Genomic DNA, 19,357 nt, shown 5'->3' on the forward strand with positions numbered 1-19,357 from the left:
AGCTCTTGACAAATTGGTTGTTGATCATTGCTAGACAACCATTTTCTGGTATTGCCATAGATTTCGAAGTAGACTTAAGTCAAAACTGTAACTTGGCCACTCAGGAACATTCACTGTCTTCTTCGTAAACAACTCCAGTGTATATTTGGCCTTGTGTTTTAGGTTATTGTCCTGCTGAAAGGTAAATGTGTAACCCAGTGTCTGTTGGAAAGCACACTGAACCAGGTTTTCCTCTAGGATTTTACGTGCTTAGCTCTATTCCATTTATGTTTTACCCCCCCCCCCCCAAAACTCCCCAGTCCTTAACAATTACAAGCATACCCATAACATGATGCAGCCACCACTATGCTTTAAAATATGGAGAGTGGTACACAGTAATGTCCTGTATTGGATTTGCCCCAAACATAACACTTTGTATTCAGGACAAAAAGTGAATTGCACTGCCACATTTTTTGCAGTACTGCTTTAGTGCCTTGTTGCAAACAGGATGCATGTTTTGGAATATTTTTATTCTGTACAGGCTTACTTATTTTTACTCTGTCAACTGGGTTAGTCATGAGGAGTAATTACAATGTTGTTGATCGATTATCCGTTTTCTTCTTTGACAGCTGTTAAACTCTGTAACTGTTTTAAAGTCACCATTGACCTCCTTCCACTCTGGCAACTGAGTTAGGAAGGATGCCTGTATCTTTGTAGTGACTGGATGTATTGATACACCAACCAAAGTGTAATTAATAACTTCACCATACTCAAAGGGATATTAAATATATTTTTACCCATCTACCAATAGGTGCCCTTCTTTGTGCTTCTACACCTGCATTGCTTGCTGTTTGGGGTTTTAGGCTGGGTTTCTGTACAGCACTTTGAGATATCAGCTGATGTACGAAGGGCTATATAAATACATTTGATTTGATTTGATTTTGATTTGTAAGGCATTGAAAAACCTCCCTGGTCTTTGTGGTTGAATCTGTGTTTGAAATTCACTGCTCGACTCAGGGACCTTACAGATAATTGTATAGAGATGAGGGAGTGAGTCCATGCAACTTATTTAGACATGTCATTACAAAGGGGATGGATACTTATTGACTCAAGACATTTTAGCTTACATTTTTAAAATTAATTTGTAAAAATGTCAAAAACATAATTCCACTTTGACATTATGTGGTATTGTGTGTTGGCCAGTGACCAACAAATCTCAATTTAATCCATTTGAAATGAAGTCTGTAACACAACAACCTGTGGAAAAAGTAAAAACCGGTGAATAGTTTCTGAAGGTACTGTATATGCTGACCATACTCCAAATGGTACTCCTTTCACTGCAATAAATGATGTGGCAAAATCTTGTGAAAACAACAAACAGGAACAATGCACTGTTTTCACAAGGCTGCCTGCTGCTTGCATCTCTCTCACCATAGGCCTCATGCCTAGGCACGCTGTCGAGATCCTCTCCTCTTCCTAATTTATTAATGTTGCTGGCTCAGCCCCCTTGCGATTCTACAAATACTAACGCGCCACAGTGTTTAAGATCAGTTACTACATCGACTCTTAACTGTCGGATAAAGTAACTTCTCTCTCAACCGAATAGAACATTATTTAAACTTTTTTTATTTTTTTATATTTCTCTAAAACTCATATCTGTCAGTAAAAAATGGTGAGTACAGTTTACATTTAGAAAGTTGTCTGTTTATTTATTTATGTTGTGTGTTCATCTCTCATTTTACTCATGGTGGTGCTAGCTACTCATCCACTCCATCAATCTCGTTACATTGCCTAACATTTTGTTTCATAGAGTATATGGCTACATTCATATTGTGGCTGAAGTAAGTGGTCACTGATGTATTTGACCACCATAATATGATAGGATATGCTTCAAACTGTCGAAGAAACACACTATTGCCTATAGAACCTTATTTTCAATTGTATGTTTACTACAAATTCATATAGTGAAGATGCTCATGTCGATTCAATTGAAACATTCGTTACTTTGTGCTTTGCGAAAAGGAAAGCTCGGGTGATTGACGTGAGTTGATTCCCGTTACCTTTGGCGGGCTACGGACCGAGGACGATACAGACGAATTATCTTAGCCTTAATTGTCATTCGAATATAATTTGCTATTATAAAATACTACCAAGTTCAAGTTTGACTACCAAATATTTTTTTAAAGGCGTTAACGAACCGGGGATAGAAGAACATTCCAGATCTCATCAACCAAACCTCTGCCGCCTTGATAGAGTGCATTTTCATGGTCGTGTGAGGCGCGCCCACCTTGAAATGGAGACTAACTATTACGTTGAGAAGAGATTTATTCTGATAGTTAGCATTTTGACACATTCCGGTAGTTTAATATCTAGTACTATAGCCATCAATGTTAGGCTATAGTCTATAATATGCGGTGTGCTATAAACTACTCTATGTAAATTTGATGCGTTAATTTGATTTTGACTAGAAGGCACCGGTGGATGTTTACACATTCTGTTGGCCTCCCTCAAATTTCCAATGGTGCGCATACTTTAGCCTTAAAGCGATACAAGGTAAGGTGAATGAAATAGGCAGAAAAGGGATCACATTGATCAAATGTACCGAACAGTTCTAGAAACAAACCAACGTTACCAAACTATTACTTACTGTGGAACAGTTTAATCAATATTGACGTTCCAATGGCCATTTAAAATGATCTAACTCTTTATTTTCGGAGGGAAGTAGCCTATATAGGAAAATAACAGACTTAGGTGAACCTTATTAGTTCATCAATGGGGGCTGGTGGGGAGCTTTTTCTCTGAGGTGGTCTTTTTCACATGGATTTGTGTATAGGCCATTGTAGCCCGCTGCACCCTGGTCTTTCCATGTTCATGTTTAGATTAGCTCTCCAGGCAGCTTCTTTCCAACCAGAGAGAAGCAAATTTGATATAACAGTCGCCGGTTGAAGTGTACTCGCTGCACATAAAAGGCTACTAGTTCTATAATGGCATTACTGTTAAATCTATGCACTGTAGAATCTGTAGTGTATTCCATTTTGCAACATGAGATGTGAGTGATTTGCCCAAGAGCAAAATCAAATAGCCTTCGGATTGGTGAAAATATCTGCAGTTAGTTCTGTACAATGACCTATAGATATTATAGAGCGCCATAGCTGTTGAGTGTCCCTAGGTGTATGCACATTATAGACAAATCTAAATCATAATTTTTTTATGGAAAGTGCACAAACCAACCCCTCCTTTGCAAAACCACAAACGGTTTCCTGCTAGTTCCCAGTTGCTTAGCAACGGACATCTGCAAGAAAATCCCTTGGGAACAGTAGGGTGTAGCTGGAGGGAGGAAGGGAAGGGGGAAGGGGAGGAGTGTGAGGGAGGAGGGGGGATGGTTGTGTGATTCATCATGGTTCAGCCCATGCTGCAGCTTTTGATCCTCTCTCTGCTGCAGACTTCAATCTCGGGGCAGTACCTTTAAATGGCACAATTCCCATTTTTCCCACTTTCTCAATGCCATTTATGCTCTCAGAACAGTGGGAATGATTGTGTGGAATAGCTGCAGTGCGTGAAAATGCAACCTTACTGAATTTCAGTTCACCCTTCAGGAAGAGTAGCTGCCGCTTTAGCAAAAGCTCATGGGGATCCTAATAAATGAGTAATATACTAAATGAAAAGAGTGCAAGAATCTAATTTGCATTGGATTAGACATTATGGAGAGTGGATACTATTTTGATGCTATAAATACACATGAGAACGCTTTGGTGACATCATTAACATTTACCTTGATTGTGTGCAGTGGGATCCAATAAATTGCTCTCTCTCCTCTTTCTCGAGCGTGAGTGTATCTCCATCCACGCGGGTCAGGCTGGCGTCCAGATTGGCAATGCCTGCTGGGAGCTCTACTGTCTGGAGCACGGGATCCAGCCGGACGGTCAAATGCCCAGTGAAAAGACCATTGGAGGAGGAGACGACTCCTTCAACACCTTCTTCAGTGAGACGGGAGCTGGCAAGCACGTCCCCAGGGCTGTGTTTGTAGATCTGGAGCCCACTGTCATCGGTAAGATCACTTTGTCTTGAAACAATGACATTCTGTTAACATTGGTCTATCTCCTTAGTCTTGGGAAAAGCTAACAAGTATTTATTTCTCCAGATGAGGTGCGCACAGGAACATACCGCCAGCTCTTCCACCCTGAGCAGCTGATCACTGGGAAGGAGGATGCAGCCAACAACTACGCCCGTGGGCATTACACCATCGGCAAAGAGATTATTGACTTTGTTCTGGACAGGACCCGCAAACTGGTGACAACTCTTATTAACATACACTCTGCATCTCTGTACATTCTCTATCTTTATCCAACTATAATGACCTGAAACATCTCTCCTCCCTCTCTCTCCAGGCTGACCAGTGCACTGGCCTCCAGGGCTTCCTGGTCTTCCACAGCTTCGGAGGTGGCACCGGTTCTGGTTTCACCTCCCTGATGATGGAGCGCTTGTCTGTTGACTATGGCAAGAAGTCCAAACTTGAGTTCTCCATCTACCCAGCTCCCCAGGTGTCCACAGCCGTTGTTGAGCCCTACAACGCCATCCTGACCACCCACACCACCCTGGAGCACTCTGATTGTGCTTTCATGGTAGACAATGAGGCCATCTATGACATCTGCCGTAGGAACCTTGATATCGAGCGTCCGTCCTACACTAATCTTAACAGGTTGATCAGTCAGATTGTGTCCTCCATCACTGCATCCCTCCGATTCGATGGTGCCCTCAATGTTGATCTGACATAGTTCCAGACCAACTTGGTGCCCTATCCCCGTATCCACTTCCCTCTGGCCACCTATGCCCCAGTGATCTCGGCAGAGAAGGCTTACCATGAGCAGCTCTCAGTGTCTGAGATCACAAATGCTTGCTTTGAGCCAGCAAATCAGATGGTGAAATGTGACCCACGTCACGGCAAGTACATGGCCTGCTGTCTGCTGTACCGTGGCGACGTTGTGCCCAAAGATGTAAATGCTGCCATTGCCACCATCAAAACAAAACGCTCCATTCAGTTTGTAGACTGGTGCCCAACTGGTTTCAAGGTTGGTATCAACTACCAGCCACCAATTGTGGTACCTGGTGGAGATCTGGCCAAGGTCCAGTGGGCAGTGTGCATGCTTAGCAACACCACTGCAGTGGCAGAGGCCTGGGCCCGTCTTGACCACAAGTTTGACCTGATGTACGCCAAGCGTGCTTTTGTGCACTGGTACGTAGGTGAGGGTATGGAGGAGGGAGAGTTCTCTGAGGCCAGGGAGGACATGGCTGCCCTGGAGAAAGATTATGAAGAGGTGGGTGTCGATTCCATTGAGGGAGAGGAGGAGGGAGAGGAGTATTAAAGTGAATTGATTCACCCTTTTTATTTTACCTTTATTTAACTAGGCAAGTCAGTTAAGAACAAATTCTTATTTTCAATGATGGCATAGGAACAGTGGGTTAACTGCCTTGTTCAGGTGCAGAACGACAGATTTGTACCTTGTCAGCGATTCGAACTTGCAACCTTTCGGTTACTAACCACTAGGCTACTCTGCCGCCCTAGTCAAATGACAAGCAAACTTATCACTGGTTACAAGTTAATATGGCTCAACTTTCCTTATTAGTGTTGGAAATTGCTAGCAAGCACTGTCACACATCATAGATAGGGCGGCAGGTAGCCTAGCGATTAAGAGCAACCAGGTGAAAGAAAATGTATCTATGAGCCCTTGAGCAAGGCACTTAAGCCTAATTGTTTTAGAAAAAAGGGTCTGCTAAATTACTAAAATGTAAATGCCATGATGTTCGTTGGCGCCGAAATTGGTTAAGGAAATATGCTGTTGTGTTCAGGGAATGTTATGGTGTTGCAATGGTTTTACTTTTTACAGTTTTACACTGCAACTTTCTGTCCTCTTCTGACTTTGATATATAATAAATTACTTAAATTTTTAAAACATTTTCAACTAAATTCAATGGATCTTCATCAGCTACTCACCAGGACTTATCACAGTATTTCCCAAGAATAAATAATAACTATTGTTAGTGCAGTGTAATAACCATGTACATACATATTGTTACATCGTTCTACAGAAAATGTCAACAGAAATGTTGAGCAATGTCAAAAGAATCAAAAGTAAATGAAATTAATTTTTTAATGGAATAGAGTTGTGCCTTTCTTTTTATTTATCTCAAACCGACACATCATTGCATTTTCCCCATGGTTCTTTTTATATCATTTTTTATCTGAAATACATAAGGTAAAAGCAATAGCTTGTTCTTTAGATTTAATCATGTAAATCATATCTTACTTCTGACATCAACTGGTTTACAATAAGAAGAGACAGCTTTAGTATTGATTGTGGTGACAATTAGAGTTCTATAATTTGCATGGACTTTCCTTCAATACCTCTATTTTCCTTAGACTTCACTCAATTCCTTTCAATGCTACAGTACTTTTACTATGCCACCCTGTGGCCAAACCTCTGTTCTGCTTCAGGAATGGGTTCCTCCTCTTTATTGGTGGCAATGTAACGATAACACCCAAAACAGTTCAATTCTGAATAGACATCAAGACTCACATCAATAATAAACCACTCAACGCACTTATATTTCTTGATCTTTGGACAGGAAAATCAGTGCTAGTTTAGTAAGGGCATGGAGGACAAAAGCAAGAATGCAAGCTTAGATAGGACTAGGAAAATGTGAAGGTATACCGGTAGTTGAAGATTCTTACATAATTTACATTTTAATGCTTATTTTTGGGGTGACATTATATATGTTATATCACAGTGCTGTGATTTTTTTGGCAATTCAAATTAGACCAGTTAACAAAGAAAATGAATGTGTTGGAAGGTTACAAGAGGCAGTCATTATGATTACATTCTAAGGAAGAGTGAGTAATAACAGAAAAAGCACAGCATAAATTGCTACATTTTTGTAAACGTTCATCAGTTTTTCTTTTCTTAAATAAAAAAGTATGTGGGTCAAAATAAATATAATTTTTTGTCACAAGTGATGCAACGGCAGAAACAAACACATTATTTTGGCTTTTGGGGTTTCTTTTTTGTTCTGTGTTGAAAATGTATACATTTCTAATACATTATAGTTTTTTATTAAAGTTGCTTTCAGTGTTCTTGTTGCATTTTGTCTCTGCATTAGGGTGGCTGTGTGTGTCTGAGTCTGCAATGAGTTAACATGTATATGCGTATTTCAGAGTTACTGAGTGGATATGTGTGTCTGAGTGATATTTAAGTGTTAACATGCATGAGTGTGTGCTTTATCAGTGCAGATGGTTATGAGTTTTCACACCACCCTTCCCTGAAGCAGTGGGCTTCTTTCTCCTGGTGACTGTCGGCTCAGAAGGTTCCACAGCAGCATCGGCACAGACGTGTTTCCAGAGCTTCCCATGCTGCCACCAGTTGAGTCCTCCCTCAGTGGACGGTATTGGTTAAACCGCCTGGTTGAAAAACACAAGTTAGCTGGCATTCATGCTACAGTTAAAAAATAAGATGTGCATTATATTGTATAAAACCGCACATAATATTTCAAAATGACTAATTTATTTAGATAGAAATGGCATGGGATATAATGTGGAATTATCTTCAGTGGACCACTAGTTTTTGTGGAACAAAAATCAATGATCAATTTGGAGAAACCAGGAAGTGTGTGACTTTGTTTACTTTTACAGTGGTTAGAACTGTCTTTCACTCACTTGTAGGTCAAAGCAATGGCACCAGCAACACAGACAAGGACCATGACACCCAGAACCGCGGCCACAGTGCCTGCTGGGGAGGAGTTGGAGCCTGCAACCACATTTCGAGGAAGGTATGGTACACTCCACGATCAGTGAAATGTCAAATGGAAAGGTTTTTACAGTTCATGAAGTTTTATGTACATGTTCGTTAATTTCACTCACCCACAGTCACACTAACTTTAGCACTGGCCACAGCCAGACTAACATCATTGGTCAGGGACACGTTGATGCAGAACACTCCAGAGTCGTTGAAGAACTGGCGAAGGATCATCTGACAATCTGGGGAGGGTGTCACGTTGCTACAGATGGTCTCCACAGGCGTGATGCAGTCTTCGTCCGAGATGATGGTGCACACTTCATTGGGCAGGCTATGTAATATGTAAAGAGAAGGTGGAGATATAAAGTGCAGGTGATGGCAATGTTCAAAATACTCATTTCAATAGGAATGTGCACGGTCCCTTGGGTACTGTTTCCACTGCTAGTTGGCTACTCACCTCCCCTGGCAGGTGATGGTCAGGTCCACAGCATTCTGCACCACCTCAGTGGCCAGAGACACCACGTTGGCCACCTGGGTGATCTCCACACTCTCAATACCCTCTGAGAAATGAGATTGATTGAGAGATCATTATTAGCAACCAGCAACCATTTTACATCTCAATTGTGACTACAGTATCTGGACATATGTGGACTTACGGACAACGTCCACAGCGGTCGAGAAGGAGCCGTAGCGGTATATCATACAGTTGTCAGCCGCTGTAAGTTCAGGAGCCTGTCTTTTAGCCACAACAAGAGCCACCTGTGTCTCTGTGCCTGCCTCTATCTCAGTCTCTGCTGCTATCTCACTCTCCACTGGAGCAGTCACTGCTGCTGGTGCTGAAGAGGAACAAAAATACAGTAAGTTAATAATATTATGAAATGGATAAAATCATGTTTTTGTTTGTATACAGAATGACTAGGTAACTAAGTAACTGATTACCTGCAGTGGCATCAGCTGCAACCTCATTCACTGTCTCTACGACCTCTGCTTCTAGCTCTGCCTCGGCCTCAAGAGCAAGTTCAGCTGGCACCACCTCCACCACAGCCTCCGTGGCGGCAAGAACAATGACGTTAGCAGCAGGGGCCACCGTCTCGACCTGGGCTACCTCTGTTGCAGCCGCAACCTCAGCCACCACCTCAGCATCGGCAACTACGGTTGCCTCCTCCACGGGTGTAACGGTGGCTACAGCTGGGACCTCTGGGAGGACTGTGGCCATCAGGTCCACTGTGGCCTCTTCTTCCTCTGCAACTGGAGCAACTGAAGCAGCAGCGTTGATGGTGGGCACATCTGAAGCCGTCGCATCTACCACTGCTGTTTCGGCTGCTGCATCAGCATCAACAGCAGCTGCCTCTTCAGTTGCTGGGGTGACGGAGGCAGCTGTGGCTCCCTCCACAGCTGGCACAGGGGCAGGGACCTCAATGGCTGCAGCAGCCGTGTCTTCTGCTGTGGCATCGGCTTCTACTGCAGGGACAGAGGCAGGGTCCTCTGTTGCTGGGATTACGGCTGGATCATCTGCTGCTGAGGCAATCACCTCGACTCCCTCTGCGCCTGCGTCGTCAGCTGTGGGTGCTGCTTCAGCTGTGCCACCGGCTTCGACTGCAGTTTCGGCTGCCACTGAGTCTGTGCTTTCAGCTATGGCTGGGTTTTCGGCTGCATCTGTGTCTGTGGCATCAGCGTCAGTTGCAGCTGTGTCGGCAGCCTCAGCAGGGGCAACTTCAGAGGCAGGCACATCCAGGGCGATGTCAGCTGGAGCTGCCCTTGGGGTAGAGACCACCATAACAACGGCAGGAGCACCGGAGGGATCCATAGGCATCACTGGTTGAAAACACAAGAAGAAAGGCAACAGTTATGACTGTTATATACACTGAATAAGCATTGACTTTTGTAAAGGGAAAATTGGACCCAATAAATGGATTCGCTGTAAAATAGAAAATCGATGTCTCTCACCAGTGGGGCTGGCAGTGGTGGGGTCTGCAGGTGTGTCACAGCCGTTGGGGATGCTTGCCATCAGGACCACCTGAGGCCTGTATGTGCCGGTGTTGAGGTATGTATGTGTGACCTGGTGCTCCCTGGAGATGAGGGTGCCACTGTTGTCACCAAAGTCCCAGTTAAAGGTGACGTCTGAGGCGCTGAGGTACTGGCTGGGGTCGTGGAGGCTGATGCTAAAGGCAATGGCCCGATTCTGGATGAAGCTCTGGTCAGCCTCGTTCACATCGTTAATTTGAGTCAGTGACACTGCGAAGGGGATCTGGTCTGGGGAGGCACAAAGCAAAGGCAAAAGACGTCACGTTGTGTCATCAATGCTGTGAAGGTTTGTGAGAGTCAATTCAAATTATTTCAAATGATCAATTGAAGTCAAATTAGGGTTGGTTGAATTTTGGTTTAAATAAGATTTTGTGGTTCCAGCTGCCCACCTGTGATGGAGAAGGTTGTGGAGGCGTAGCCCAGAGGGATGAACTTGTCCTTGCCCCGGCAGTGGTAGATGACTACTTCCATGTTGTAAGAGCCTAGGGGCACATTGTCTGTGCCGATGGTGAGAGAGGAGGAGGACCCATCCGCCACCTGCCAGTAACGTCCTGGGATACAAAGCAGCAGTAGTTAGAAAAACCAGCAGCGCTTATAAAAATGAACGGCCTGATGATCAAATCTTGTGTTGACAAAACTGCCAAGAACATTAGCTGCTTCATTAGTCCTTTCAACCCTCTTATGAAAGGACTGATTTCACAGTGCACACTGTGCACAGCTCTGTAAATACCAGAAATCATTGTGTTATTGTGTTAGCATTTTCTCACATGAATGTCTGTAAATGAAAGAGCTGTCCTTACCCCATGTCTTCCACACAAACACGTAGTGTGGTTTCCTGTCTGCGGTCCCAGTGAAGGGGGTGCCATCAGGGAAGACTCCGCTGTACTCTCCTGAAGGACCAGAGACCTGGTCGGGATACACAGCCTGGCCTTGACGGTACTGTGTTCCTGTAGCAGAGGAACACCACACCCAGTTCAACATAAAAGGTTAGGGACACCAGAAAAAGACTGCAGGCCTATAGGACCAACAACAAAACTGTGGGGTCAGTGGGGTATGGTATAGTGGTTGAATATGGAAGAAGAGCTCACCATTGACAGTGCAGTTACGCGCCCACACCACCTGTCCATCAGGAAGCACTGTCTGGTTTGATGGGAAGCGAAGGTCGATATTAAAGGTTGCCTTTGCGCCAGTCAGGGTAGGTGCATCATTTTTCACATCGAATGTAACTTCTCCACCTGGTGACAGAACGTGATAAATACATCAATAGAAATTGGTTAATGTTTCTATATTAAGTGATTGATCTATAAAAAAGTGCAATAAAGTGAGAACCCACCAGTCCAACAGTCTCTGTATCGGGAGTCCCCATCTTTCCACACTGGATATATTCCTGAGTTCCATGAGCGGTAGCGTGTAAAGCGGGTTTTAGGCTCTGAAAAAAAGAAAAGGGTTTTCAGTTTTAGGGTCATTTTCCTCTCGTTCTCCTAATCGTTTTTGTTGATCAGACTTTGATATAGTGAACTTCTACTACTACATGAGATGGTATCCATTCACATGAATCATATTATTGAGGTTTTATCTGTTATTTAGCATCTCCAGTAGGTATAGTGAGGTATTGCCAATAGGAATCAGCAAAAACGCAAACGGAAAATCTGTTTGTAAGACCAGTTGACCACTGCACTACTAACTCTAGACGTAAATCTGAGGTTGAAAATGCTCTTTTATTAGGACTTTGTCTAGACATTGGTCAGGATCAGGATCCTGGCACCCAGAACTCATTACCTACCAGGCTAATTAAATAGCATTTATTTTTATAATGTCTTTTGGTGAATGTCATGCGAAGATCTACTACTCAGACCGACTCAAATGCTTATTGAAAATGTTGACAATTTCTACTGTTCTAAAATATATTGATCTCCAAATCTACAGTATCTGACCCTTCCTTACTAAAATACAGCCCTGGCTATTCTATTTTATGACCACATGATTTTACGGGGAAGTGTTCTCTGCCCTGTTGCCTACCCTGGGTAGAGGAAAAGTTATTATCATAACACTACAGTTTGGGATATGGGCGTATGATGGGGTGTGTACAAAGACATTTACCAACATTTTACTGAAAGAAGGACAAAAATAATAGTTTGACATGTAGTTAGCGTTGGCGAGTAGTTCAGGTATTTCTTTGATGGTTGTGGAAGGGGGAGGAGGGAGCGAGGTGGGGGTTCCAGGTGGTGTGAGTCACACGGACCCTGCAATCCCCCTCAATCCCTTTCATGTGACTGTCAGCTGAGCGCAGGCAGCAGTAATCCCAACTGCTGAAATGAGGGGGGAGCCTCTGTGGAGCTCAGACATCAGTGCGGCCTTATTCTCCTACTGTTGTTCCTGTGTGTGTGTGTGTGTGTGTGTGTGTGTGTGTGTGTGTGTGTGTGTGTGTGTGTGTGTGTGTGTGTGTGTGTGTGTGTGTGCGTGCACAAGTTTGTTAAGAATTTAGGAAACCTCAACACCTACATTATCTTCCGTTATTGTGAGCCCCTTGTATTCCCCATATGATACTGTACAGTCACACTCAGCTTCAACAACCTCAGGAATGCAAATTCCTAAAGCTCTAATTCATAATGACGAGCCATAATACCATTATCGTGTGTAGTCATTAATCAGATTGTCACACTTCAAACTGATTTCTGATGAAAACACCAATATCTCCTACCAAGTTAATTACTGTTTGTGATTTGGTTTGATATCCATCAGATGCAACACATTGCTAGATTGCTAGATAAACTTAGATAAAAATAATACACTCTGAACCATGATTGATAGTGAAATTCGAACATTAGTACTGATGTTAATCAATTAATTAGTACTGATAGTTAATCTATTTTATTGTTGAGAGCTGAGATAAAGTGTTCCCCTTACTCCAGGATACACATTAGAGTTTTAGGGCTTGGAGTGCAGACAACTTGGCATGTGATTGCGCTATCCTTGACTACGAGCATGTAATCTGTGTCACACTATGTCAGTAGTTTTTGGACATGCTATTTTACTGTATATAACACCGTGTTTGAAATCTTGCTGGGGTGAGATTAATGATTATTACTTACCAAATGTTTTACCAAATTGTTGGTAATATGTGATACCAAAATGAACTGTATGATGAGCTCATGTCAAAACTTAGTGTGCATTTACTCAGGATCTTCATTATGAAATTCTTTGCACAAATGATGTTAATACGTAGAAGATTGTACTGGTATACTCTTTGAAAATTTTGTAATTTCAGACACTGGTAGTCCTGTATATTCACCAGGTATTGAAACGCTTTACTATATGCAGATATTTGAGTATATATGCAGTGTATAGAGGAGTAATGCATAGATTATTATTAATCCTACAGTGTTCCAAAATTCCGGCTTTAGAGCTCAGGTTTCTACACAGACCCTGAGAATAAAAGAAACCATTCAAACTAAGTTGAAGATATTACACAACTGAACGATATGAGAGAGACCACTGTTATTCACTATTACTGAATAATTACGTTAGTTGAGCTTGTCCAAGTTCCATTAGTATATAAACAACTATACAATTAATTATTGTTTCTTATTAATAACATGAAGATTGACGGATCATCAGACAAGTTATATTGTACGTATTGATTAGTCAAATGTACGAGTTTATGGAATACAAAAAATGCAATTAGTTTATATTTGGGGAAATATAAAACAACACAAACATGTCACTACTAAAGGGGATTGTTAGTACAAATGTCATTTCACACACAGCTGGAAAGCTGTGGACATTCTAAATTATTTCTAATTACTCAGTGAGTACTTAGCAAGGCTCAATGATAATCTCTTCCATTATTTCAATCTCAGCACCATCAGCCACATCTCTCCTCCAACACTGCACTTAATTCAAGAAAGATGGGATGGAGAAACCTGTGTTTTAGCAAGTAGATATTTTCATGCAGAAAATAATCCATATACTCACTTGCTCCTAAAGCTGCTGACAAGAGAGCCAATACTAGTACTATCAGTACAGTCTTCATTGTGCGTGGTTGTGTGTGTCCTTCTTTGCCCAGTTCCTAACCCTCGTCCTAGTCTTAAAAACCCAACAACACACCACCCGGAGAGATTTGTGGTAGGATGTCCGATTCCCTATAAAAGAGTCTTGGACCATAAATTACCATAAACTTGCCTCTCACCTCTGACATCATAGGAAGTCTACAAACCAGCCCCTCCCACTCTTATCAACTGCGTGAATAGACAGACACACACTTTGTTAGCAATGCTATTATGTTTTCACATGTTTAACTGGATAGTTACAGTAGCTTTAGGGATTAACCTTAATTTAGTGATACCATCCATTCAGAAAACATATTTCCACATGCCAGAATGCATTTTAAAAAATCATCAGTAATGTCATCTTCCCACTGACGACGTACTTTCATTTATTTTGAAGAATTGAAGAAATTATCAGATTTTGGAAAAATTATTTTCTCTAACAAGTACAGAAAGTTAGGTTTCCCATTTTCATCAGATAGTGGGAACCTTCTGGAATTAGTGGCCTAGTAGTTGTGGTGTGAAAAAAAGCAATAGCTTACAAAGTAAGGATGATGAGTGTGTTGGAGTGTTGTCTCAGGATACACAGCAACTGAGGGCCCTATTGCACACGTTACCTGAGTGCTGGAACATCCATTTCTGCTACAGCCTGTGAGCACTGAGCAGGCTGGCTGTTTTTTTGCTGATGTTGTCCTAGCATATGGAGTTTGCAAAGGTCAAATGTCTCTCTTTAGGAAATTGAATGAATGTGTGTGTCCCAATAATCTCTCCTTTCTCCCGAAGTGTACACTTGTTCACACTCCTTCATGGATTTGAAAGGAAATAACTTGTATATTGAAACTATCTAGCCCATTCCTACACCAATCCAATGTTTTTTCATTTCTGTCGAGTAGTGAAAGAGTGTACTCTTTAGGACATAACTCATTCTGTAGTGTCCTTGATATGAGGTCATAGTTAGGTATTGTTAAGCATAATACAATTGTTGGAGGTGGATTGGTGTTCCTTATACCCAATAGGAACTGTCAAAAGCTGGGCCACTGGCCATGTAACCAGGAGAGGAGAACAAAAAAAAGGACCATGAAGGAACAACAGACTTTTCCTCTGTACTCTTATGTTACTTATCCTACCGTTACTTATCTGACTGTTACTTATCCGACCGTTACTTATCTGACCGTTACTTATCCGACCGTTACTTATCCGACCGTTACTTATCCGACCGTTACTTATCCGACCGTTACTTATCCGACCGTTACTTATCTGACCGTTACTTATCCGACCGTCACTTATCTGACCGTTACTTATCCGACCGTTACTTATCTGACCGTTACTTATCCGACCGTTACTTATCTGACCGTTTAAAGTTTACATTAATGTGTTTGTTCTAATCTTGCAATTCCTATGCAAAAGTTGACACTTGTTCCTTTGATGATTTTCCCCAGACATGTTGGGAAGACAATTTTCCGCCAGATTCCATGCCTCCACCATTATACCATATGCTTTAATGTCACTTAATTTAACTTCGCTTCAGTTAATAACTTTTCTCATCAATATCGCGTTTTAAATATGACCACCATCTATCATATTCTGACAGAGATTTTAAACAAATGTAATTTACTGTACTGTATGTAATGTCTGTTCCTTATGTGAAGGCCTGGAAGAATTCTCTCAGCTCTAGTCATGCATCCCTGTCCTGACGTCCGACCATACAGCCGTGTGCATGGGGGTCACAAGATGAGTGCGTGGGGATGGCAAATCAATAGCATCCTTTTACTCCTCTCTTTCCCCATATCCTCCTTTCAGTGCCCTAAGCCTTATACCAAGTCAAAGTATCTACGCTTGTAGCAGTCCACACACGCTGGGAAACACTCGTGCTTGCTCTATATTACTGTGGAAGCTCATTGTCCTTCTTCTGCATTCCAGAGCATTTCAGTCAAACAACCCTGAGACATTATTGAGCTAATGAGGTAAAAATACAAAGGTCTCAATCGTTGAGAACACCGGATCACAATGAAAATACCATAACCTTGGTTTGTGTGGGAAAACATAGTATTGTAATGACCCTGGGATTAATAAGCACGATTATCCTAAGGGAGCTAGCTTTCTAGGAGCAGTGGTAACGTGTCTGGCTCTGGACCCTAGGGTACTGGGATCAAATCCTGTCTTGGAACCTCGTGCTACTCCCTTGTTTTGTTACAGTATGCTCAAAAGGTTTAAAGGTTGAGTGAGTACAATTCTTCCAATACAATAAAGAAAAATACCGAATGTACTAAAACACCATAAAACAAAATAACATGCATGCAACTCAATATATACTCAAATCAGGTTAAAAAACAAATCAACAAATTCTTCAGTTATGTATGGACACAGGTATGAGTAGGCCTCTGCATTCTTAAATCCTTGATACTTGGAAGTTCTCATTTTACAGAGAAAAGGGGTGATTAAAATAGAAGCCACGTGTTATTTTTTACACAAGGTGCATTCAATGGGAAATATGTATGTAGCTGACAGATCTGACAGATCTTACCATTTGAGTTGCCTTACGTTGGTGGTGAGATTGTTCAAGCTGCACTACATGTGACCCCTCATGTGCTAACAACATTGCTAATGGCTCACTAAATTCTTCTCACAGAGCACCTGACCGACCACACTGCACAACACAGTAAAGATGCCACCATAGAACACTGGCTTAGACAAAGCCCACACAAACCAGAATGAAACTAGCTGTGTGTTTATGATGTGAGAGAAACATTTTTCTCAATCTGGTAAAATAATGTGTCTGAAGACACATTCAACTGAAGAGGCATTAAACTGTCTCTAACCTGGCTTTGCACAGTTACAGTATTACCATTTACACACAAATGAAGGCTACAATGGTTCATTTTCAGCACATGAATTTCAGCGCTAGATGTAGGCCAGAATTTTGGATGCAGGTCACACATTGCTGGCCGTAACTGTTAACTATCTCTCGCTCTCTCTCACACACACACACACACACACACACACACACACACACACACACACACACACACACACACACACACACACACACACACACACACACACACACACACACACACACACACACACACACACACACACACACTTGGGACAAAAGGTTGATCCACTCTGGGAGAGCAAAGGGGATGAGCAAACAACACCTGAGGCATGTCTGGAATTTGAACATAAATAGGATCAAATCAACAGGAAAAAGCGTGATACTTTTTGTTTGATCATTGGAATAAGGTTGCGAATGAAAGTCTAGAGAAATAATGAGTCAACATGTCTCAGAGTGCAGACAATTGTCACAATGTAACATGTGAGCGCAAGAGGGGGGCAATTCAATCATTATTTACCAGTTTCCAATGGAATGATGACATAAGCAGCAGCCAGATGTAGAACAGGCAGAGGGGACAGGTTCACAGAAGAGTATGTAGCATTAGCTACTTCCTTGAAAGCAGTAACTTACAAATGTCTTGAGGGAAAATCAACATATGAATCTCAACTGGAGGTGATTATAGCCGCCTTAAATGTTTACTTTTTACAGAAATGCCAGACTGACAGACTGTAAAGAAGCTTTTCAAGAGCCTAATGCTGCATTCATAACCAAGTGGGAAGGTGGTATTTACCACATATGACTGTGAAAAATCCAGTTGAACGACCCTCCAATTTATAATTACTAACGTCTATCATCCCTGAGCTCTTACTTCTCCCACATGCTGAACTCTGACGTCAACTACTCAGGAAATTACCTCGATAACAGAATTTCCGGCAGATAAAAATAACACAGCATTATCTATACAAAGATATATTTATTAATATGGTTTTTGAACACTATAATGTGTTTACAAGCATGAAAGCTGTAGTTTTAGTTCATGGTTGACGCAGCTTGTTTGCCATTAGCCAATCTGCGTTTCACAACAAGTTCATTACAGTCCCAGACTGTAATCCCAACATGTTTCAAGCTGACCACCATTGTCCCTGTTCCCAAGAACACCAAAGTAACCTGCTTAAATGACTATTGTACCTTAGCACTCACAGCTGTAATTATGAAGTGCTTTGAAAGGCTGGCCATGACACACATCAACACAATCATCCCAGACACCCTGGACCCACTCCAATTTGCTTACTGCCCCAACAGATCCACAAATGAAGCAATCTCAATTGCACTTCCCACTGGTCTCTCCCACCAGGACAAGAGTATAAATAGCTATGTGAGAATGCTGTTCATAGACTTCAGATCAGCGTTCAACACCATAGTCCCCTCCAAGCTCATCATCAAGCTCGGAACACTGGGACTGAACATTTCCCTCTGCAACTGGATCCTGGACATCCTGATGGGCCAGCCCCAGGTGATGAGGGTATGCAACAACACCTTCGCCACGCTGACCCTCAACATGGGGGCCCCTCAGGTGTGTGTGCTTAGTCCCCTCCAATACTCCCTGTACAACCACAACTGCATGGCCATGCATGACTCCGACACCATCGTCAAATTTGCTGATGACACGATGGTGGTAGGCCTGATCACCGATGGTGATGAGACGGTCTACTGGGAGGAGGTCAGAGACCTGGCAGTGTACAACCTCTCCCTCAACGTCAGTCAGATTTAGGAGCTGATCGAGGACTACAGGAAATAGGGGGGAGAGCACACCCCCATCCACATTGAGAGGGCTATAGTGGAGCGGGTTGAACAGGGAGTATTGGAGGTTCCTTGCATCCACATCACTGAGGACTTAACCTAATATAGCAGAAGTAAAATAAATGCCTGAAACTAGACCCCCCCTACATACTGGTCTTGACAGGACTACCTGACATGATGACTCCTTGCTGTCCCCAGTCCACCTGGCCGTGCTGCTGCTCCAGTTTCAACTGTTCTGCCTTATTATTATTCGACCATGCTGGTCATTTATGAACATTTGAACATCTTGGCCATGTTCTGTTATAATCTCCACCCGGCACAGCCAGAAGAGGACTGGCCACCCCACATATGCTCTCTCTAATTCTCTCTCTCTTTCTCTCTCTCAGAGGACCTGAGCCCTAGGACCGTGCCCCAAGACTACCTGACATGATGACTCCTTGCTGTCCCCAGTCCACCTGACCGTGCTGTTGCTCCAGTTTCAACTGTTCTGCCTTATTATTATTCGACCATGCTGGTCATTTATGAACATTTGAACATCTTGGCCATGTTCTGTTATAATCTCCACCCGGCACAGCCAGAAGAGGACTGGCCACCCCACATAGCCTGGTTCCTCTCTAGGTTTCTTCCTAGGTTTTGGCCTTTCTAGGGAGTTTTTCCTAGCCACCGTGCTTCTACACCTGCATTGCTTGCTGTTTGGGGTTTTAGGCTGGGTTTCTGTACAGCACTTTGAGATATCAGCTGATGTACGAAAGGCTATATAAATAAATCTGATTTGATTTGATTTTGATTTGACGAGGGGGAAAGAATGGTGGAGCTAAGAGTGGTGTCACCTTGTTCATGTCCAAAAGCAAAAGTCACCTCACAGGCTCTCTTTCTAGTTCCCC

The 19,357-nt window shown here is 42.6% G+C and overlaps 1 protein-coding gene and 1 pseudogene across 1 annotated transcript; one reads left to right on the plus strand and one right to left on the minus strand.

Annotated features, from left to right (window-relative positions):
• Nucleotides 1-1,527: 1,527 nt before the first annotated feature.
• Nucleotides 1,528-7,108, plus strand: LOC118400377 (tubulin alpha chain-like; annotated as a pseudogene).
• A 143-nt stretch (nucleotides 7,109-7,251) lies between these two features.
• Nucleotides 7,252-13,911, minus strand: LOC118400376 (protein QNR-71-like). Its single transcript, XM_035797181.2, has 12 exons — nucleotides 13,767-13,911; nucleotides 11,125-11,220; nucleotides 10,880-11,026; nucleotides 10,592-10,738; nucleotides 10,181-10,342; nucleotides 9,714-10,019; nucleotides 8,706-9,581; nucleotides 8,423-8,602; nucleotides 8,224-8,326; nucleotides 7,892-8,097; nucleotides 7,688-7,778; nucleotides 7,252-7,432 (listed from the first exon to the last, which is right to left on the minus strand). Exons 1-12 carry the CDS (start codon nucleotides 13,822-13,824, stop codon nucleotides 7,279-7,281), a joined length of 2,526 nt encoding a protein of 841 aa, XP_035653074.1. The 5' UTR covers nucleotides 13,825-13,911; the 3' UTR covers nucleotides 7,252-7,278.
• Nucleotides 13,912-19,357: the final 5,446 nt, after the last annotated feature.

Source organism: Oncorhynchus keta, chromosome 21 (genome assembly GCF_023373465.1).
Source record: "Oncorhynchus keta strain PuntledgeMale-10-30-2019 chromosome 21, Oket_V2, whole genome shotgun sequence".
Lineage (NCBI taxonomy): Eukaryota > Metazoa > Chordata > Actinopteri > Salmoniformes > Salmonidae > Oncorhynchus > Oncorhynchus keta.

Bases quoted from the DNA above. Each gene is read 5' to 3' on its own strand.
- LOC118400376 (XM_035797181.2), bottom strand. From the start codon at position 13,824: ATGAAGACTGTACTGATAGTACTAGTATTGGCTCTCTTGTCAGCAGCT. The intron at 10,739-10,879 runs GTGAGCTCTTCT...CCTCTGCTACAG, and splicing joins GCGTAACTGCACTGTCAATG to GAACACAGTACCGTCAAGGC. The intron at 8,098-8,223 runs GTGAGTAGCCAA...CATATTACATAG, and splicing joins ACCATCACCTGCCAGGGGAG to CCTGCCCAATGAAGTGTGCA.